The sequence below is a fragment of the Ceratotherium simum genome, chromosome 33 (genome assembly GCF_057802395.1).
Source record: "Ceratotherium simum simum isolate JZ-2026a chromosome 33, ASM5780239v1, whole genome shotgun sequence".
Taxonomy (NCBI): domain Eukaryota; kingdom Metazoa; phylum Chordata; class Mammalia; order Perissodactyla; family Rhinocerotidae; genus Ceratotherium; species Ceratotherium simum.
In genome coordinates, this window is record NC_141932.1 from 24,835,927 (window position 1) to 24,858,443 (window position 22,517).

Sequence of the window (22,517 nt, forward strand, 5' to 3'; positions counted from 1 at the left end):
CCTCTCCCCGGCTCCGCCCTCTCCGTGAAGTCTCGCCCCTTCCTCAGGCAGCCTTGGCCTCCCCATAAGAAGAACTTCTCTCCGCTGCTCTGCATCTCCTAGAGTTGGCCCAGAAAGAGCTCTACCTTGCTTCACGAGAACTGCTCCTAGGAGATGGCCGCGCCCCGTGCACGAACGGAGCGGCACAGATGTGCGCGGCCATCTTCCTTCACTGACTGCGCTGCTGGAGACAAAGATAGCTCAGCTTCGAGGTCAGGGCGACGCCATATTGGCCACAGGAGGGTTGGGCTTCTGAGATGCTAAAAGCAGCAGCGACGTCTGAGTTTAGGGACCGCGGAGCACTCGCTTATCCCCGCGCTAGATAGCCTAGTCCTATGGTCCACAGAGGGCCCAGTCATCCGCTGTACGGCACAGATTTCAACATGGCCGCCCCCGGCAACTGGTGTTCAAGTGCGCGCGGCCATCATACCTTCCGTAAAAGTTCAGAAACCCAGAATCCTGTTCTCGGGAAGGTTGCCAGGTGGCGGCCGACAGCCTCAAAGTCGCGACTGAGTCTGCGCACCGGCCGCTCGGAATGGGAAGAGCTTATACGGTGGCGAGGCGGCGTGGTACGGCGATCCATTGGGGGTTATGGGCGCGGATCCAGGAAAAATGGGCAAGGTCAGTGTGAGAAACAGTCAAAATTCGAGACTTGTGTAGAATGATCGGACGACTACCGTGGCCCGACTGGGTCAGTCATGGGTGCCCATAAGGGTCAGAGGCGAGGGGATTGAAGGGTTAAATGATTGGGCGTCTGAGCCTCGTGGGTGCTCTGTGGTGGCAGGCGGAGATTTATGGTAGTCAGTGGCAATGTCTGTGAAAAAGATGGATTGGGAGTAGATGGATTGGGAGTATGTGGGAATCAATAAAGGAGGGTTCTTGATTGGCAGGGTGCGTGGGGCCCAGTTATAGTGGTCTTCAGGTGTCTGGGGCCAATTGGGCTTTGTCGAAGTCACTGATTTGGATAGCATTAGGGCTCAGTGATCCGAAGCCTGAGGGAATCAGTGATTGGGGGTTCCAAGTTCTGTTTGGGTACCTGGAACTGGTGATTGTGGAAACTTTGAGGTTCAGTGAAGGGGGGGGTCAATGGGGATCAATGTTTGGAGAACTGCTTTAGGACATCAGTGACTGAGACTTCCTTTAGGTCATCGATGGGGGGATCTGAGGGTATTAATGATTGGACTTTTGTAGATCAGGGAATGAGGAATAGAGGGATCAATGGGGGTTAGTGATTGGGACTGCCAGAAATTATGGGGGGAGGTGGGACTGTGGGGGTCAGCGATTGATCCCCGGGCACTGGGATATCATCGGAGATCAGTGTGGGTTTGTGATCCAGGATCAGTGTAATTCACTGTTTGTCAATCGGAATGATCAGTGAGCTTTATAGTCACTGATTAGTGGTCTTTGATGGTCATGTTTGAACATATGGGGATATGAGTGACTTAAGGACCTCTAGGGGTTGTAGATTGGGGACACCATGTGTGTATATGATTAAGAAGCTTAATGGGGGTTCGTGTTGAGGAGGCTTGTGGAATTCAGAGGTCGGAGATGGGAGTCAAGGATTTGAGGCTGCAACCCTGCGTAATGGGAACACACTTCACTGTGACACTCCCCAGCTGATGAAGAGCCAGTTGGGTCCAGTTCCTCTGGGGCAAAGCCCACCTCAAAACTCTTCTTGAAACCTCTCTCCCCTATTTTTGTTGTTCCCCACGTTAATGAAAGTGCTTTGAAAGGACCAAATGTTAAACTTATCTAAAGTAATTTGTTAATAAAGATGTGGCTTCTGTTGCTCTTGCCAAGGATTTAATGCATATTTCTTCTAATGTTTCCTTTAAGTTTCTTTCTGGCAAAAGAAATGACATGTCTATCTGTGACAGCATCCCAAAAGTGAGGCTGGTTTCTGGAAATCTATTCTGACTCCATGACAGCTAGGATGGATGTGGCCTTGCCTGTGGTTTACTGAGTAAGTATCTAAACTGATATTGTAAAAGATTTGGCTAAAGGAGTGAACTTTCAGAGCGTTTGGAAAATAATTTTATCTAGGCTCAACTTAAAAATAATGTTCTCACCACAAGAAAAAAAAGTAATTATGTGAGGTGATGGCAGTGTTAACTAACCTTATTGTGGTCATCATTTTCCAATATATACATGTATCAAATCATGGTGTTGTACACCTTAAACTTACACAATGGTATATGTCAATTATAGCTCAATAAGGCTGGGGGAAAAAAATAGAAAAATAAATTACATAAGGAAAAGAAACTGGATCTGGAAGTTAACTGTGTTCTAAGAATCTTTTTGCCGTGTTCTGTATTTTTTGCCTTGTTCTGCATGGCACATTTGACCTCCATGAATCTGTTCCTTATAAAATCCTGGTAGAACAATTCAATAAAGATAAAACCACAACAACCACCACAAAAACAAAACTTAAAGCTACTTTTAGAAACTGCTCTTCACTGAAGTTAAAGTCAAACTAATGATGATTAAGATGGGCTGAGACAAGAGTACAAATAAAATAGAAATAGATTTTGACCATTAGCTTAACGAAAGGGCGAAATGCCAGAACAATATTGCAATTGTTTTTTAAAGTATTGTATTCGATCCTTATGTAGTCTTCAGACAAAGCATAATGATTATAACATCTTAAGAAGCAAAGGAAGCTGAGAGGTAGGGCAGATAACATCTTTCAGAAGCCATTTGCGTCAAGCTTTAGTGTTTAGAGCAGACAGTTCCTGTTTTTCGCTTACACAGATTCAAAGACAGGTAGTTGCTTTGATGCAGAAGTCATGAGCTTGGGTAAGGAGTTGGCATCTTCTTTTTCTCTTAATTATTTTCCTTCATCACCTACACTGTGCTCAGTGCCACATTTGGGAGCAAACAATTGTTCTTTTTAAAATGTTTAACATAAGCCTTTTATTGAGATATAAGATACATACAAAAATATACATAAATATACAGCTCAATGAATTGTCACAAAGAAAATACCCCTGGGTAATGCACTCAGATCAGAAAACAGACCACTGTAGCACGCTGAAAGCTCCCATGATACCCCCTCCTGTAACTGCTTGGTCAGGGGGATCTATTCTCCCAACTTCTAACATCACAGATTAATTTAACCTGTTTTTGAACTCTGATTAAATGGAACATTCATACCTAGGGGGTGAGGGCAGAGGGAGTATGTGGCTCTGTGTGAAAACAATTTTTTAAGTTTGAATGCAGATTATTTCATTTTATTTATACAGCAAATATTCTTCCAGATCATTAGATATTCTTTTTTTTAAAATTGAGGTACATACACACATACAGTCAAGTATGCTTATCGTAAGGGTACAGCTCGTTGAATTTTTACATTGCAGAGAACCATGTAAACACAACCAAGATCAAGATACACATCATCTCTAGCACCGTGAGGGCTTCCTTGTCTGTCAATACCCATTGCCACCCCTGGGTCTAATACAGTGGGTTAGTTTGTTTTTTTTTTTAATTTTTTATTTATTGCAGTAACATTGGTTTATAACATTGTATAAATTTCAGGTGTACATCATTATACTTCTATTTCTGCATAGATTACATCATGTTCACCACCCAAATACTAATTACAACCCATCACCACACACATGTGCCCAATTATCCCTTTCGCCCTCCTCCCTCCCCCCTTCCCCTCTGGTAACCACCAATCCAATCTCTGTCTCTATGTGTTTGTTTGTTGTTGTTATTATCTACTACTTAATGAAGGAAATCATACGGTATTTGACCTTCTCCCTCTGACTTATTTCGCTTTGCATAATACCCTCAATGTCCATCCATGTTGTCACAAATGGCTGGATTTCATCGTTTCTTATGGCTGAGTAGTATTCCATTGTGTATATATAGCACATCTTCTTTATCCATTCGTCCCTTGATGGGCACTTAGGTTGCTTCCAAGTCTTGGCTATTGTGAATAACGCTGCAGTGAACACACGGGTGCATGTATCTTTATGCAATGGTGTTTTCAAGTTCTTTGGATAAATACCCAGCAGTGGAATAGCTGGATCATATGGTAGTTCTATCCTTGATTTTTTGAGGAATCTCCATACTGTTTTCCATAGTGGCTGCACCAGTTTACACTCCCACCAGCAGTGTATGCGAGTTCCCTTCTCTCCACATCCTCTCCAACACATGTTGTTTCCTGTCTTGTTAATTATAGCCATTCTGACGGGCGTGAGGTGATATCTCATTGTAGTTTTGATTTGCATTTCCCTGATAGTTAATGATTTTGAACATCTTTTCATGTGTCTGTTGGCCATCTGTATATCTTCTTTGGAGAAATGTCTGTTCAGGTCTTTTGCCCACTTTTTAATTGGGTTGGTAGTTTTTTTGTTGTTGAGATGCATGAGTTCTTTATATATTTTGGAGATTAAGCCCTTATCAGATGTATGGTTTGCAAATATCTTCTCCCAATTGTTAGGTTGTCTTTTCGTTTTGTTGATGGTTTCCTTTGCTGTGCAGAAGCTTTTTAGTTTGATGTAGTCCCATTTGTTTATTTTTTCTATTGTTTCTCTTGCCCGGTCAGACATGGTGCTTGAAAATATGTTGCTAAGATCGATGTCGAAGAGCGTACTGCCTATGTTTTCTTCTAGAAGTTTCATAGTTTCAGGTCTTATATTCAACTCTTTAATCCATTTGGAGTTAATTTTTGTGTATGGTGTAAGGTAAGGGTCTACTTTCATTTTTTTGCATGTGGCTATCCAATTTTCCCAACACCATTTGTTGAAGAGACTTTCTTTTCTCCATTGTATGTTCTTGGCTCCATTGTCAAAGATTAGCTGTCCATAGATGTGTGGGTTTATTTCTGGGCTTTCAATTCTATTCCATTGATCTGTGTGTCTGTTTTTGTGCCAGTACCATGCTGTTTTGGTTACTGTAGCTTTGTAGTATATTTTGAAATCAGGGAGTGTGATACCTCCAGCTTTGTTCTTTTTTCTCAGGATTCCTTTAGCTGTTCGGGGTCTTTTGTTGTTCCATATAAATTTTAGGATTCTTTGTTCTATTTCTGTGAAAAATGTTGTTGGAACTTTGATGGGGATTGCACTGAATCTATAGATTGCTTTAGGAAGTATGGACATCTTAACTATGTTAATTCTTCCAATCCAAGAACACGGAATATCTTTCCATTTGTGTCTTCTTCAATTTCTTTCAGCAATGTTTTATAGTTTTCGGTCTACAGATCTTTCACCTCTTTGGTTAAGTTTATTCCTAGGTATTTTATTCCTTTTGTTGCAATTGTAAATGGGATGGTATTCTTAATTTCTCTTTCTGCTACTTCATTGTTAGTGTATAGAAATGCAACTGATTTTTGTATGTTGATTTTGTATCCTGCAACTTTACCATATTCGTTTATTACTTCTAAAAGTTTTCTGGTGGATTCTTTAGGGTTTTCTATATATAAAATCATGTCATCTGCAAATAGTGACAATTTCACTTCTTCCTTTCCAGTTTGGATCCCTTTTATTTCTTTCTCTTGCCTGATTGCTCTGGCTAGGACTTCCAGTACTATGTTAAATAGGAGTGGTGACAGTGGGCATCCTTGTCTGGTTCCTGTTCTTAGAGGGATAGCTTTCAGTTTTTCACCATTGAGGATGATATTAGCTGTGGGTTTGTCATATATGGTCTTTATTATGTTGAGGTACTTTCCTTCTATACCCATTTTATTCAGAGTTTTTATCATAAATGGATGCTGTATCTTGTCAAATGCTTTCTCTGCATCTATTGAGATGATCATGTGATTTTTGTTCTTCATTTTATTAATGTGGTGTATCACGTTGATTGATTTGTGAATGTTAAACCATCCCTGCATAACTGGAATAAATCCCACTTGATCATGGTGTATAATCTTTTTAACGTATTGTTGTATGCGATTTGCTAGTATTTTGTTGAGGATTTTTGCATCGATGTTCATCAGTGATATTGGCCTGTAGTTTTCTTTTTTTGTGTTGTCCTTTTCTGGTTTTGGTATCAGGGTAATGTTGGCTTTGTAGAATGAGTTAGGGAGCTTCCCCCTGTCCTCAATTTTTTGGAAGAGTTTGATAAGGATAGGTATTAAGTCTTCTTTGAATGTTTGGTAGAATTCACCAGGGAAGCCGTCTGGTCCTGGACTTTTATTTTTGGGGAGGTTTTTGATTAGTGTTTCGATCTCCTTACTGGTGAGTGGTCTATTCAAATTCTCTACTTCTTCTTGATCCAGTTTTGGAAGGTTGTATGAGTCTAAGAATTTATCCATTTCTTCCAGATTGTCGAATTGGTTGGCATATAGCTTTTCTTACTATTCTGTTATAATCTTTTGTATTTCTGAGGTGTCTGTTGTAATTTCTCCTCTTTCATTTCTGATTTTACTTATTTGTGCCTTCTCTCTTTTTTTCTTGGTGAGTCTAGCTAAAGGTTTGTCAATTTTGTTTATCTTTTCAAAGAACCAGCTCTTGGTTTTATTAATTTTTTCTATTGTTTTTTTGGTCTCTATTTCATTTATCTCTGCTCTGATTTTTATGATTTCCCTTCTTCTACTGATTTTGGGCTTTGTTTGTTCTTCTTTTTCCAGTTCCTTTAGGTGCATTGTTAGATTGTTTATTTGAGATTTTTCTTGTTTGTTGAGATAGGCCTGTGTTGCTATAATCTTCCCTCTTAGAACTTCTTTTGCTGTATCCCATAAATTCTGGCATGTTGTATTTTCATTTTCATTTGTCTCCAGGTATTTTTTGATTTCTTCTTTGATTTCTTCATTGACCCAGTCGTTGTTCAGTAGCATTTTGTTTAATCTCCACGTATTTGTGGCTTTTCTGATTTTCTTCCTATAGTTGATTTCTAGTTTCATACCGTTGTGGTCAGAAAAGATACTTGGTATTATTTCAATCTTCTTAAATTTATGGAGACTTGTTTTGTGGCCTAACATGTGATCAATCCTGGAGAATGTTCCATGTGCATTTGAAAAGAACGTGTATTCTTCGGTTTTTGGATGGAATGCTCTGTATATATCTACTAGGTCCCTCTGTTCTAGTGTGTCGTTTAAGGCCAATGTTTCCTTATTAATCTTCTGTTTGGATGATCTATCCATTGGTGTAAGTGGAGTGTTAAAGTCCCCTACTATTATTTTGTTACTGTCTATTTCTGTTTTCATGTCTGTTAATAATTGCTTTATATATTTAGGTGCACCTACATTGGGTGCGTAGACGTTTACAAGTGTTATATCCTCTTGGTGGATTGTTCCCTTGATCATTATGTAATGCCCTTCTTTGTCTCTTTTTACAGTTTTTGTTTTAAAGTCTATTTTGTCTGATATGAGTACTGCTACCCCAGCTTTCTTTTCATTGCCATTTGTGTGGAGTATCTTTTTCCATCCCTTCACTTTCAGTTTGTGAGTGTCTTTAGGTCTGAAGTGTGTCTCTGGTATGCAGCATATATATGGGTCTTGTTTTTTTATCCATTCAGCCACCCTATGCCTTTTAATTGGAGCATTTAGTCCATTGACATTTAAAGTAGCTATTGATAAGTATGTACTTACTGCCATTTTTAACTTTTTTTTTCTCAGTGTTTTATTAGTCCTTCTCTGTTCCTTTCTTCTTCTATACAGAATTGATGGTCTCTTTAGTTTGACCTCTGTCTGAAAGCTCTACTCTTTAACTCCCCTCCTCCCTCCTTTTATGTTTTTGATATCATATCTAACATCTTTTTTGTGCATTTGTATCCATTACGTTCTTATCATGGAAATAGATAATTTTTCCTATTTGTGGGCTTCTCTTTTTCCCTTAAATCAGTCCCTTTAACATTTCTTGTAGCACTGGTTTCTTGTTGACGAACTCCTTTAATTTTTGCTTGTCTGGGAAATTTTTGATCTCTCCTTCCATTTTGAATGATAACCTTGCTGGGTAGAGTATTCTTGGCGTAAGTTTTTTCATTTTAGCACTTTAAATATATTGTGCCACTCTCTTCTAGCCTGTAAGGTTTCTGCTGAGAAGTCAGCTGATAGCCATATGGGGTTTCCTTTGTATGTAACTTGACTTTCTCTTGCGGCTTTTAGGATTCTCTCTTTATCTTTAATTCTGGACATTTTGATTATGATGTGTCTTGGTGTGGGCCTCTTTGGGTTTATCTTGTTTGGAGCTCTCTCTGCTTCCTGTACCTGGATGTCTGTTTCCTTCCTTAGGTTAGGGAAGTTTTCATCTATTATTTCTTGAAATAGATTCTCTGCCCCTTTGTCTCACTCTTCTCCTTCCGGGACACCTATAACACGGATGTTAGTGTGCTTGATGTTGTCCCAGAGGTCCCTTAGACTGTCCTCACTCTTTTTAATTCTTTTCTCTTTTACCTGTTCAGCTTGGGTAATTTCTTCTAGTCCTTCGTCCAGCTCGCAGATCCGTTCTTCTGTATCCTCTACTCTGCTTTTGAGTCCCTCTAGTGAATTTTTCATTTCCAGTATTGTATTCTTCATTTCTGATTGGTTCTTTTTTATATCTTCCATTTCTTTGGTGACATTCTCACTGAGTTCATCTATTCTTCTCCCCAGATCAGTGAGCATCCTTAACACTCTTTGTTTGAACTCTCTGTCGGGTAGGTTGCTCATTTCTGTTTCACTTAGTTCCTTTTCTGGGGTTTTGTCCTGTTCCCTTACTTGGAATGTATTCCTTTGCCTCCTCATTTTGCCTCTTTCCCTGGGCTTGTGTCTACGTATTAGGTAGGTCAGCTACGTCTCCTGCTCTTGGATAGGTGACCTTATGTAAGTGATCCCTTAGGGGGCCTGCAGTGTGCTTCCCTCAGTTCTCCATGTTCCAGGGGTGACCCCTATGTGGGCTGCGTGTGTCCTTCTGTTGTGCCCTGTTTGCTCTCCCTGTAGGTGCTCAGGGAGGCCGAGTTATGCTCCTGGCCAGCTGTTGTAATGCTCAGCTGCTTGTAGTTGTTGTGAGCCCTTCAGTCTCTTTATCAGGTGTGGGGAGCCCCAGCACAGTTGGCTGCAAGTTCTAATACCACATTTGTGTTGCAGTATTTCCTTTTAAGTGACTAGGCCCCCAGCGTGGCAGGTTGTTAGGCTCAGGGCCTTACAATTGCTATAAGCCTCCAGCCTTTAGGTCCCTTGTCAGCTCTCTGAGGATTGCAGCTGGGTGGGGCTGGCCTCAGGCACAGGAGCACCCAATTGTTTCAGGCTTTGGAAGGTGGGGCAAACCCCCTATGTGGGTCTTTGAGAAGCACAAGTCTTCTGCAGCTGACAAGCCCTGCTGCCCACAGGTCCACACACACAGTCAACACAGTCCTGCCCCGTGTGCGTGCCCCAACCTCCCGAAGTGGACCCAGTCTCTCCACGGCGGGAGCCCCACACACTCCACCAGCTCCTTGTGCACGCCCTGCCCCACTGAAGTCGCCCTGCCCCACTGAAGTCGGCTCAGTTGCCAGGCAGCAGAGAATCCAGTCACCAATCTATGCAGGCCCACAAGTTGCCTGAGGGCTTGTTGTTGGGTGGGGCCAGTCTCTAGGGTGGGCTGCCCGCCCTGGCTGAGCTGGATTAAATCGGTGCTCTAGCAGGTGGGGCAGACCCTGGGCTAGCCGGCCTCAGGGAGAACTCCCATGCAGAGTGTGTCAGCACGCCCACACCAGGCCACAACAATGGCCGCCGCCAATGTCCCAGTCCCTGGAGAGGTCTCACCCCTCACCGAGATGCACTCTGGGCCTATTAGGTGAGTCTCTTTTCACCACAGCACTGTGCACCTTTCTTTCTGGTGATTTTAGGTTGCTTTCTGAAACGGGTGAGTTTGCGCGTGGGCCCTTTAAGAGCCGGTTTTAATGTCTTTGTGATCCAGCTTTTCTGGGGGTGCTCCCCAATGTTTTAGTAGCAGGCAAAGTCAGATATTATGCCACTTGTCTCGATTGTGCTGGGTCCACAAAATGCCCCCACTGGAGGCGCTCCCCGGCTCAGGGCCCCGCTCCTCCAGGGAGGCTGCAGACCTGTGCGCTGCTCCCGGGCGGCAGTGAGATGCTGCGGCTTGTGAAGGCAGCGTTTTTCCTCTCCAGAAGGGAGTTTCTGCCTCTTCCACCTCAATTAGGATTGTCCTTTGGTGCAGGAGTTCCTCTTATCCAGTTTTCAGTTCTGTCTCAGGGGTAATTTTTCCACGAGTAGTTATAAATTGGCTGTGTCTGCAGGAGGAGGTGAGTTCAGAGTCTGCCTACGCCACCATCTTGACTTCCCTCCGCCTACAGTGGGTTAGTTTTATTTTTGAACTTGAATTAGGTGGAATCATAGAAATAATCTGAAGCCAAAACATTTATACCATGGGGAAGTTTTGTCTGAAATTCTGAAACCAAACAAACATCAGGAGAAAATTCTGACCTGTAGCCCTGGCTTGGCCATTTGAGATTGCCTGTTTTCTGTTATTCCCTCTGGAAACCAAAAACATGCACAATGAAGTAGACCCTGGAGGTTTGGAGTGGACTTGGAGTCAGGCTCTTGTTAATGAAGTTGTCAAGCTGAGGATGGCTCTTTGTGGGTAGTTTGGAAGGGGATCTCAGAGGCCCCTGGTCAGATCTCTTAGCCTTTGGAGACTGACCATTGGCTGCAGAGACCTGAATAAGGCAGCTTGAAAAGAGCCTCTAGAGGGGCTCTTTTATTTGGATAATTTGCAGGAATATTACCGTGGGCTCCTCACGTTTATGCTCTCACACTCTCTCTCTGCGTATGTGTGTGTATATGTATATGTATGAAAAGTTATAAATATATATTATTTTTCCCCTTTTTTTCTCTAGTACTTGAGAATAAGTTGCAGACATGGTACTCTTTTACCCCAAAATACTAGGGTGTGTTTCCTAAGAATGAGAACATTTTCCTGTATAACCAGAGTGCAGTTTTCAAAATCAGTCAATCAATACTGATTTAATACTATTATCTAATCCACAGTCCATATTCAGATGTCAACCAGTAATGCTGTTTTATAGCAGCTTTTCTTTTTTCGTTCCAGAATCCAGTTTGAGATCACATGCTACTTTTAGCTGACATGTCCCTGTAGTTTCCTTTAATCAGGATCAGTTCCTCAGTCTTTGTCCTTCATGAAGTCGACATTTTTGAGAGTATAGGTCAGTTATTTTGTATAGTGTCACTCAATGTGGTTTTGTGTGATGTTGCCTCATGATTAGAGTCAGGTCTGCATTTTGGGCAGAATACCACAGAAGGCATGTTGTACCCTCATGGTGCATCATGTCAGGGGGCACATAATGTTATATGTCTCGTCACTTGTGATGTTAAGGTGATATCTTCCAGGTTTCTCAAAGGTAAAGTTACTATTTTTCCTTTTATAATTAATAAATATCTTATAGGAAGATATTTAGATACTATATAAATACACTGTTTTTCATCCAACTTTTGCCAATGTTTTTAGCATCCATTGATGCTGCCATTTCATTTAAAGGGGAAAGAAGTGACTTTTGCAGGCCACAGACCTAGATGGTCACAGAGCCAGGGCCAGAACCCAGTTCCTCTGGACACACATTTGCCAGCACATTGCCACACCGCCACTCAGCTGGAACCGCGCAGCTGTGGAGACCAGGCCAGGCCGAGTAGCCAAGTCCAGGAAGGTGAGGAAGGGAGTGTACTCTCTTAGAGGAGCGAGTAGTGAGCCAAAGCTGGATTAACTGCCTCAGCCTGCTGGGCCCCACGCCTTTCTTTCTGAGGAAGATCAGCCCTGAGCTAACATCCATGCTAAGCCTCTTCTTTGTGCTGAGGAAGACCGGCTCTAAGCTAACATCTATTGCCAATCCTCCTCCTTTTTATTCCCCAAAGCCCCAGTAGATAGTTGTATGTCACAGTTGCACATCCTTCTAGTTGCTGTATGTGGGACGCGGCCTCAGCATGGCCAGAGAAGCGGTGCGTCGGTGTGCGCCCGGGATTTGAACCCCTGGCCGCCAGTAGCGGAGCGCGCGCACTTAACCACTAAGCCACGGGGCCGGCCCCCCACGCCTTTCTTGACAGCTCAATTCCTACTGGTCAGTTCAGTTCTCTCAGAGAAACCCTTCCCCCTGTTCAAATGCTCCTGTAGCTTCCCTCATGATGAAAAAAAAAGGCAATGGACAGTGAATGAAATAACATGAATACCGAAGTGTGTATGTGTGTGTGTGTGTTGTGTGTGTTACAATTACAGACTAGAGTAGGAAACATTCTGCCACCCAAATTGAACCACCAATGGCATTTTATTGTATTTCATACTAAAAGTTTTTCTACACAGATCTTTTAAATGATGGGTGGGGTTGTGGTGTTTTTTATTTTTAAAAACCTTGAGACGTGGACCGGCCCGGTGGCGCAGCGGTTAAGTACAGGTGCTCCGCTGCCATGGTCCGGGGTTTGCGGGCCCGGATCCCGGGCGCGCACTGATGCACTGCTTATCAAGCCTTGCTGTGGCGGCGTCCCAGATAAAGGGTATAGGAAGATGAGCACAGATGTTAGACCAGGGCCAGTCTTCCTCAACAAAAAGAGGAGGATTGGCAATGGATGTTAGCTTAGGGCTAATCTTCCTGACAAAAAGTAAAATAAAATAAATAAAAACTTGAGATGTAACTTGCATAGAGAACAGTGTGTAGCTTAATGAATTTTTCCATATGTGCACCCTCACACACCCACCACCTAGATCACCATAGAGAATGTTTTCAGCACCCTGAAGTCTTCCCCTGCCCCTCCCAAGTAGTGCCCACCCAAAGCCATCTCATAGGTCAGGGTTACCTGTTTCTGACCTTCATAAAAATGAAATTCAAACAGTAGATCATACCTTTTTTTTTAACTACTCTTTTGACTTACTCGTATGACGATTAATGTATTATGTAAGCAAAGAAGTATCTGTATCTTATTTAACATTCAAGAAAATCATTTTTTATTTCTTCTGTAGAAGAGGCAAGAATCTAAAGTAGTTCATCTTAACACTATTAAGACAAATTTGTTATTGTATCTTGTGAAGAAGAAGTTCCTTAACAAAAGACATATAGAGAAGAATTATAAGGGAGCTTTCTGGGGTGATGGAAATGTTCCGTATCTTGATTGTGTGGCAGCTACATGGGTGAATACATTTGTCAAAACCCATTGAACGGTACAATTAAAATGGATTCATTTAGGGCCGGCCAGTGACTTAGTGGTTAAGTGCGCGCGCTCCACTACTGGTGGCCCGGGTTCAGATCCCGGGCACGCACCGACGCACCGCTTCTCCAGCCATGCTGAGGCCACGTCCCACATACAGCAACTAGAAGGATGTGCAACTATGACATACAACTATCTACTGGGGCTTTGGGGAAAAAAAAAAAAGGAGGAGGATTGGCAATAGATGTTAGCTCAGAGCTGATCTTCCTCACAAAAAAAAAAAAAAAAAGGATTCATTTATTAAATGTAAATTATACCCCAGTAAAGAAAAAGATTTTTAGGCATAATAAGCTCACTGCTCAGTCTCTTCCATTACTAATATGATAGTTAAATGCCATTTTCACACTAACCATGCTTTATGACCTGTACAATATTTCAAAGCATTTTGATACAATTAAGAGATCATGGATATTTACTGTCCACTAAGAGAAAAGTAAAACATTAACTCACTTCGCATTTTAGGGTTATGAATTTTTCCACGTGCACCCTCATGTACCCACCACCCAGAATAGGACGGAGAATACTTCCAGCACTTTAAAATTATTCCCCTTTTCACAAGATGATTTGTCAGTAGATTAGTGAGAAAAGACTTCTGTAAAACAAAGCTAAGAAAACGTATTCATTTTGAAACAATTTTTTTCTCTTAAAACTGGTGTCTTCTGCTAATCACTAAACTAATTGGGAGCTATTCACTTTCCTTAAAAGGAGAAACACAATTTTATTCACATTTTTTCAGAGGTTCAGAAGAGCTTCTTCTATAATTTCTTCCTTTCAGAGAATCTCTTTATTTTTTCTTAGTAATAACTTGAACAGCTCTTCATCAACACTATTGCAATATATACGTAAAGCAAAGAACAGTTTTTACCAACTAAAATATTGTCTATACTTCTTCCTAGCTTTTTTTTTTTTTTTTTTTTTGGTGAGGAAGATTAGCCCTGAGCTAACATCCATGCCCGTCTTCCTCTACTTTATCTGGGACGCTGCCGCAGCATGGCTTGACAAGTGGTGCATCTGTCTGTGCCCAGGATCTCAACCTGTGAACTCCAGACCACCGGAGTGGAACGCACGCACCTATCCTCTACGCCACTGGGCTGGCCCCCTTCCTAGCTTTTAAGTAATTTAGTAGGTCAGGACCTTGGGTGACCTTGGGCCTCAATGTTCATATTGAGGTAATTTGGCCTAGTGAACCCTCCATGTTATTAACCTTTGGTGTGTCTAGTCTGTTTTACTAAGAAAGTTTACCTCTAGTTGTCCAGTTAGGATGGGTGTCATCTCAGCTGGAAGATGATATTACAGGGATTTCACTTTCAGTGCTGAGTGAGAGCAAGCTTAATATTTAGGGACACTGAAAACCTTTTATACTTACGTGAAAGTTGGACTAAGTCATTTTTAAATTCTCATGCTTACTTGACACGTAAAAGTATATGATTAAAAAGTCTGTTATTCCAGCTGTGGCCAATTTTTTTCAGTCTCTTCTAATTGATTTTCTTCAATCTCAGAATTGACCAACTGTAGGACTAGGGCAGTCACTGATTCATGTTGGAGGGATTATTCATAATTCTGTAAGGAAACCTCAGGAGAGTAATTTGCTAGACCTGTTTTTACAGGAAAAGGTACCAGGATATCAAACGGTGTGAGTGCACTAGACTCAGGAAAAGCTGTTCTCTGTCCCATAGGAAAATTACAGTCTCCTCTTTTTGCAAAGTACAGGTATTAGTTGCTCTGTTTTAAAGGTTTTCATCCTATACTCTTTCTTAGTGGGCAAAGCCTGGATCTGGTGGGCATCAGCTGTGGGGTTGACGAAGTTTGAGTTGTCAGCCCTCAGGGCTACAGCTGGAGAATGCCTGTCCGCAGACAAACACTTGTTGCCCCCTAGTGGTGAGATGGTCTTCCTGCCCTCAAAGATGTGAGTCTGTTCTGGTGGATGCAGAGCTTGTCTTGTCGTGGCTTGCCTTTTGCCTTTCTTTTCCTTTTCTCTTTTACTGAGGTATAAAATACATAAAGCCGGGCTGGCCCCGTGGCATAGCGGTTAAGTGCCTGCACTCCGCTGCTGGCGGCCCCGGGTTCGAATCCCGGGCGCGCACGGATGCACCACTTGTCAGGCGGTGCTGTGGTGGTGTCCCATATAAAGTGGAGGAAGATGGGCACAGATGCTAGCTCAGGGCCAGTCTTCCTCAGCAAAAAGAGGAGGATTGGCATGGATTTTAGCTCAGGGCTGATCTTCCTCACACACACAAAAAAATACAAGGAGCAAAATGTACAAATCATAAATATACAACTTGATGAATTTTTAGATATGTATACACTCCAGTAACCACTACTCGGATCAACATTTACATCACCTTAGATCTGCAGTTGGCAAACTACAGCCCATGAGCCAAATCTGGCCTGCCATGTGTGTTTGCAGTTAAAGTGTCATTGGGACACAGCAGCACCCTTTCGTTCACACATTATTGTCTCTGGCTGCTCTTGTGCTGCAGCAGCAGAATTTAGTTGTGGCAAACACCATATGACCCATAAAGGTTGAAATATTTACTATCTGGCCCTGTAAATAAACGTTTGCTGACCCCTACCTTAGAAAGCTTCTTCCTGCTTCATCTCAGTAATATCCATCCCCTTCCCCCATTCTGACTGTGTCACCAAATATTAGTTTTACCTGTTCTAGAACTTTCTAGAAATGGGATTATACAGTATATTCTCTCCTATTTTTGACTTCTTTCATTTGACATAATGTCTATGAAATTTATCCATGCTGTTGCATGGATATCAGCAGTTCATTCCTTTTTATTGTTGAGTTGTATTCCATTGAATGGATGCACCACAATTTATCTAGTTCTCCTGGGCAGTTTCTAGTTTTGACTTATTATGATCAAAGCAGCTATGAACATTCTTATACAAGCCTTTATTGAACAGTATGCATTTATTTCTCTGGTATATACCCAGGAGTGGAACTTCTGGGTCGTAAGGGATTCTCTGTTCAGCTTTAGTAGAAATGGCCAAAGAGTTTTCCAAAACAGTTGAACCAAATTACAGTCTCATCAGCCGTGGTTGAGATCTCTTGTTGCTCGTGGATGTGGATTTTCAATTCCAGGCTGTAGATTATTGGCACAGTATATTCAGACCTATTTATACGGTTTCTCACTTCTGTGAGTGAAAAACTTGAACATTCTTTATTAATGTTTTGTACCAGTTTAGTTCTTTATTTCCTAATGTGTGGATGTTTTGGAAATAGGGAGTCTCCGTGTTTTAGTAGTCATATCTAACTACAGTACCAGTTACTTTAAGAGAAAAAATTTTAGGGGCTGGCCCAGGGGCTCAAGCAGTTAAGTGCGCGCACTCTGCTGCTGCGGCCCGGGGTTCGCCGGTTTGGATCCCAGGCGCGCACCAACGCAGCGCTTGGCAGGCCATGCTGTGGCGGCGTCTCATATAAAGTGGAGGAAGATGGGCACAGATGTTGGCCCAGGGCCAGTCTTCCTCAGCAAAAAAAGAGGAGGATTGGCAGATGTTAGCACAGGGCTAATCTTCCTCACAAAAAAAAAAGAGAGAGAAAAATTTTAATATTGTGATTTTTGAATATCACTACAAATTCATAGTTTTTATAGACTGAAATTTTGTGAACATATGTGTTCATAAGGAACTACTGGGCCATAACATAGTCGTGTTATTAGCTTCAGTAGATATGGCCAGTTTTCTCTTAGCACTTTTCCTGCATAGTTGGAGCCCCTTGAGGCTTGCTCCTGTGCCCCCTTGCCAGGACCCATCCACTGAAGAAGGGTCCTTCCTTTCTTTTTTTTTTGTGAGGAAGATCGGTCCTGAGCTAACATCTGCCAATCCTCCTCTTTTTTTTTTTTTTTGCTGAGAAAGACTGGCCCGGGGCTAACATCCATGTCCATCTTCCTCTACTTTATATGGGATGCCGCCACAGCATGGCTTGACAAGCAGTTCGTTCGTGCGCGCCCAGGATCTGAACCAGCGAACCCCTGGCCGCTGCAGCGGAGCGCACGCACTTAACCGCTTGCGCCACCAGGCCGACCCGGGTCCTTGCTTTCTGACACTCAAGATTACAAAGGTGCATCTTACATTCTTTGCTCCTAATGTGGAGTCAGCCATTTTTCAAGGAGCTCTAGTTCTTTTTAGTAAAAATTAGTGGTAGAGATCAGAATCTGGGTACTAGTAGGCTTTTCCAGTGAGGATGACACCAGCCCAGGTTAGGTCAGTGAGAACAGCCACAAAAGACATAATTTTTTTTTTCCTGTTTTGTTTATTTTTTTAATTGAAGTAACATTGGTTTATAACATTATATAAGTTACAGGTGTACATCATTATATTTTGATTTCTGTGTGGACTACATCATGTTCACCACCCAAAAGATATGATGTGAAAAATCGAGTTAGGGCCGGCCTGGTGGCTTAGCGGTTAAGTGCGTGCTCTCTGCTGCTGGCGGCCGGGGTTCGGATCCCTGTTGCACACCAACACACTGCTTCTCCGGCCACGCTGAGGCTGCGTCCCACATACAGCAACTAGAAGGATGTGCAGCTATGACATACAACTATCTACTGGGGCTTTGGGGGAAAAATAAATAAATAAAATTTTAAAAAATTAAAAAAAAATAAAAAATCGAGTTATTCCATTGATAATTTCAATACAGTTCTAACATTAAATGTTCAAGTACATCATAAAATATTTGTGTACACTCTTAAACTATGATTTACCCTTTTTCTTTTATAATTTAAGCCATACGGTTATTTCTTTAATTAAACATCTTAATTGAAAGTAACAGTTCTTTCTTCTTGTCTGTTGAAAATTATTTTTTAATGGCAACACTTAATAATCTGCTGGATGAATAATAAGGTTTAGCCTTTCAGTAATTATTTGTACTCTAGTTTAAGTAACCATTAGTTTTACTAAAATCATACAGTTATTTTACTTTGCTTTGAGTTTTTTGTAATATTTTCAACACAGTTATAGAAGCCCTTCTCCAGTATATACTTGGGGCCGTGATTTACGTTTTAAGGATTTTATTTTTTAATAAGTTACAGTTCATACTTGGTAGCAGCTTTTACTTCCTGGGGGGTCTGTGTTATGTATCCACATCCTGAGCTGAATGGCACTGTTTTTTTCTTCTGCCACAGTGATTTAAAGCATGGGTTTTGAACAAGATTTACATAGGGAATTTGCAAGTTCAAAGACAGGCCTGGTCCCTCACCGCTCTGTTCTCTCTTTCTCCATCCTCCTCCCCCCAATCTCTATCTTCACAGGCCTCGGATCTTAGTCCAAGAACAGCAGAAAATGATTGAGTACCAGGTAAGTGTGATGTCAAGTAGCCTAGTTTCCCTTCTTGGGGAAACTTTTAGAAAACATACATGCATTTCAAGCATATATACTTCATCATAGCCTGAGTTCTCAGGAAAACAGACTCAGAGATGGAGATTTGCACACAGCAGGTTTACTAGGAAGACTTGGAACACCTATAATGCAGTGAAGGAAGCAGGACTGGGCAGAGGGAGTTGTTGAACAGAGGCACCAGCTGAACTTATAAGATGCTCTGGAGCTGGAATGGCCCTACGTGTTGTCCTGAAAGGAGGCAAGGAGGCCTTTGGCCAAGGGCAATTCTCAAAAGGTGTCAAGCCTGCAGCAGCCAACATTCTGGCAGCTGGGAGAAGCACCTTGGTGCCGCAGGGGGATTTTTGTGGAATACCGCAGCCTCCTCTCTAGACATAGATACAATGGCAGGACACTTAACATACATACTTGCTCTACCCTTTTCTTTTCTCCAATTAAAATATCCTAGAGATTTTTCCATATTAGTACTTAGAACCACACCATTTTTTTTAACTAGATATGTATTGTTCCATCATATGCATGGAATATGATTGATTTAACCAGCCACCCATTCTATGGACATTCAGGTAGTTTCCAATTTTGATATTACAAGCAAGGATGCAAGGAACATTTTTTGTTGGAACACAGATGTACAAAGTAGCGAGTCCAACGAGAGTCGTTAACTGTGGTCTTCCTAGTAACCCAGCACAAAGGCAAACACAGCTAGTCCATGATTTGCATTGTCCATAAGGAAGAAGCACATTGTTATCTCCAAGAGAAAACTAGCTTTTCAAGGCACTTCTTTCTAAAGACATTTCCCTGAGGGGCCTATGGCTGAAGTACAGCAGCGCTGCTGCTGACAATGTGGTCCCAGGACGTGGGCATCTCCCGGGAGCTTGTTAGACACGCAGCATGGCAGGCCACACCCTAGACCTGCAGAATCTGGGCATCTGCGGGTGGGGGCTGGGGAATCTGTGTTTGGCAAGCTCTGGGCAATCCTGATGCACATGAAAATGTGAGAAGCACTGATGGAGTGGACAAAGTTCTTAATAGTAACTGACAAATGCAGGGGCATGTTTTCTACAGCGGTTCCTCTGCACTTCATGTGGAGGAGAGTATTAGCCTCACAGCAACTCCAGTGCTCCAGGTGACCAAACTGTCTGGCCCTAGCTTCCCAATGATTGGATAGTCTTTTCTCTCGGTGTCAGAGTTGCAGAAGTGTTAACCTCTCTCTGCTTTGTGGCCCACATTTGTAACGAAGGAAATGCTAAATTTCAGTTAGAAGCAAGTAAAAATACAAATATTATTTCTTTTCTGGGGGCCAAGAGGATTCCTCCGTGTTTACGGAAGTCCTCAATTTGATGCAAGATGTCTGCAGCCTGGATCTAGACAGGAACTGACAAACTACCCAGCATTGAAATTACTTTTATTCCCCATAAGTGTCTTTGCTAGTTTGGCAGCAAACAGATGAACATCTTGTTACCCAGCAAGTCTCAGTGTGAACTGTTCCCAGCTCCCCCTACCTTCCTCACCATCTTTTGAAGGTGAAGGGCCCTGTGACCTGACAGGACTCCCCCTCAGCCCCTGAGTTCCTGCATTCCCGCCTCCTCGGAGGCCTTCCTCAAGCAGGGACATCTCTTTCCAGAGACCTGTCCTCTCCCATTTCCTAGGTCTTTTCCCTTGTCCCTCCAACCGCTGTCAGTGCTCCAATCCTAGAAACCATCACCAGTTCCAGACCACAAAGTCCTTCCCTTTCTCTCCTGGCCTCCCTCATCTCCTGAATTCAGTGATTTCCCTGCTCCTGATGTTTCCACATCCTGTTTCCCATTCCTTCGTGAGTCCAGCATCCTCTCTTCCCACTTAACTAAAACTTTTCTGGCCAAAGTCCCAGGCAACCTTGCTGAGGCTGAAATCAGAGGATGCTTTTTGATTGTTTTGCTGAATTAGACCCTGCCTTTTGCCCCCTTCTTTGTGGAAGGCAGCTCCATGTACTGGTTAAGAGCTCAGGCCCTGGGGGGCTGGCCCTGTGGTGTAGTGGTTGGCTTTGGCGCCCTCTGCTTTGGCGGCCCGGGTTCACGGCTTCAAATCCCTGGCACAGAGCTACACCACTCGTCATCCATGCTGTGGCGGCGACCCACATATAAAGTGGAGGAAGATTGGCACCGATGTTAGCTCAGGGCTATTCCTCAGCAAAAAAAAATTTTTTTAAAAAGAACACAGACCCTGGAAGCAGCTGCTGAGTTTGAATCCCAGTCCTTACCATCTGTATGACTTTGGGCAAGGCCTTGAATCTCTCTGTGCCCCAGTTTTCCCTTTGTGATGTGGGGATAATGGCACCTACCTCAGAGAGTAGATGTGACAACTAAATGAGTTAATATATGTGAAGTGCTTGGAATAGACTGGTTGTCCGTATTAAGTGTTTGTTGATTATAATCACTGAGGTCTGTCCTTCAGTGCTCCCCTACTCTGTGTCTCATGACAACTTCTCAACATCTGTGGTTTCTTTCCATCTGCTTATCTCTTAGACATTTGTGTTCCTGTGGGTTTGAGCCTTCTCTGGGGCCTCTGGAGGTGGTTTCATCCTCTTGGGCAGTTGGGGTGAGTCTGCAGGTGACTCCCTCATCTGTACCTAAGCCCGGGCCTCTTCCAAGAGCTTCAGGCCCCTTTGCCCATGACGTGATCAACATCTGCACCTGGCTGCCCCATGGCACTTCAAACTTAATGTGTACAAAGTTGAACTCTTGACTTAGTCTCCTCGTCCCAGTTTCCCATCTCAGAAGATGGTACCATCCCACCAGGCAAGCCAGGACCCCAAGATTTATCCTTGACTTCTCCCCACCTTCCCCCTCTCACACTCAGTCACCAAGTCATGCTATTTTTACAACCTCAGTGGTTCTTCCATCTCTCTCCTCTTCATACCTATGTTTGCTGAAAATGGCCTGGCCTTTTGGGTGCAGAATTATATCTTTTCTATTTTATTCTGTTCTGTTCTATTCCATTCCATTCTGTTCCATCCCATCCCATCCCATCCCATCCCATTCCATCCAGTTAGCTCAGTTTGGGAACGGTTGACCCAGAGCCTGTCACTGAGCCAAGGCCCTGCGTTCTGCAATAAAGCCTGATGGCTGCTCTCTCACTACCACGGTGTGTTGTTCCGGCATTAGAGAGGGTATCTGGTTGGCACCTGCTCTGTGCCATGGCCTTTGTGTGGGTCTTAGGGTCTCATGTGCCAGCATCCATTGGCCTCCACCCTGGTTTTGGTCCTGCCTTCACTTCAGGTCGCTCTGCCTGGGCCACTGCTCAAGTGCCACTGTGAGACCCAGCATCCTTCAAGGAGACCTACAGCCTCCTGAGAGTGGAGTGCAGGGCTGCGCTGCTCTCAGCCCCTTCAGCCTCTGTGGGGCCCTGTCAATGCTTCTTTCCTCAGGACACTCCCAGAGGTGGTGGGCCAGTGCCCCAGCACTGTGCAGTGCACTGGAGCTAGCCACCCCACTAATGCCCAGGGCAGAGGCCCTGGGTCTCCCCCCCAACGCCTTTTCTTTGTCTTTTAGAATTGTTTTCCCTTTCTTTCAGATTTTAAAATATTGATTTACAATGTTTTTCTACTTAAATAAAATAGGCACCTTTATATAGTGCTATTATATGCCAGGCACAGTTTAAAGGCTTTACACATATTAACTCATTTAAACTTCATAATAACATAATAACCAAGACTATTATTATCTCCATTTAATAGATGAGGAACCTGAGGCACAGAGAGGTTAAGTAGCTTTCCCAGGGTCACTCATTTAGTGGCTGAGCCTGTATTTGAACTCAAGCAGTCCAGCCCCAGTGTCCATGCTTTTCACCCACCTGCTGCATTGCCTCTCGTGTCTGTCAGTCATGGGGAAGTTAGAGAGCAGTCCACAAGACCACCCTTACTTCTGACACCAGTTGCAAGTTTAGAGGTTCCCAGGACCACCCTCAGGTTTGATAATTCACTAGAAGGACACACAGAATGTTATACTCATAGTTATGGTTTATC

The 22,517-nt window shown here is 43.0% G+C and overlaps 1 protein-coding gene across 6 annotated transcripts in view; it reads left to right on the top strand.

Annotated features, from left to right (window-relative positions):
* Nucleotides 1-99: 99 nt before the first annotated feature.
* The window catches only part of ZNF793 (zinc finger protein 793), a 35,387-nt gene continuing 12,969 nt past the window's right edge, over nucleotides 100-22,517 (top strand). For 2 of the 6 annotated variants that reach the window (XM_087422125.1, XM_087422126.1), the window contains exons 1-2: nucleotides 9,632-9,737; nucleotides 18,430-18,475. In XM_087422125.1, the coding sequence (XP_087278251.1) occupies nucleotides 9,667-9,737; nucleotides 18,430-18,475 (117 nt within the window). In that variant the 5' untranslated portion in view covers nucleotides 9,632-9,666. Of the gene's footprint in view, nucleotides 661-1,875; nucleotides 2,003-9,631; nucleotides 9,738-11,459; nucleotides 11,626-18,429; nucleotides 18,476-22,517 lie in introns of those variants that run through there. The other 4 variants (XM_087422128.1, XM_087422127.1, XM_087422129.1 and 1 more) reach the window with 4 other exon arrangements.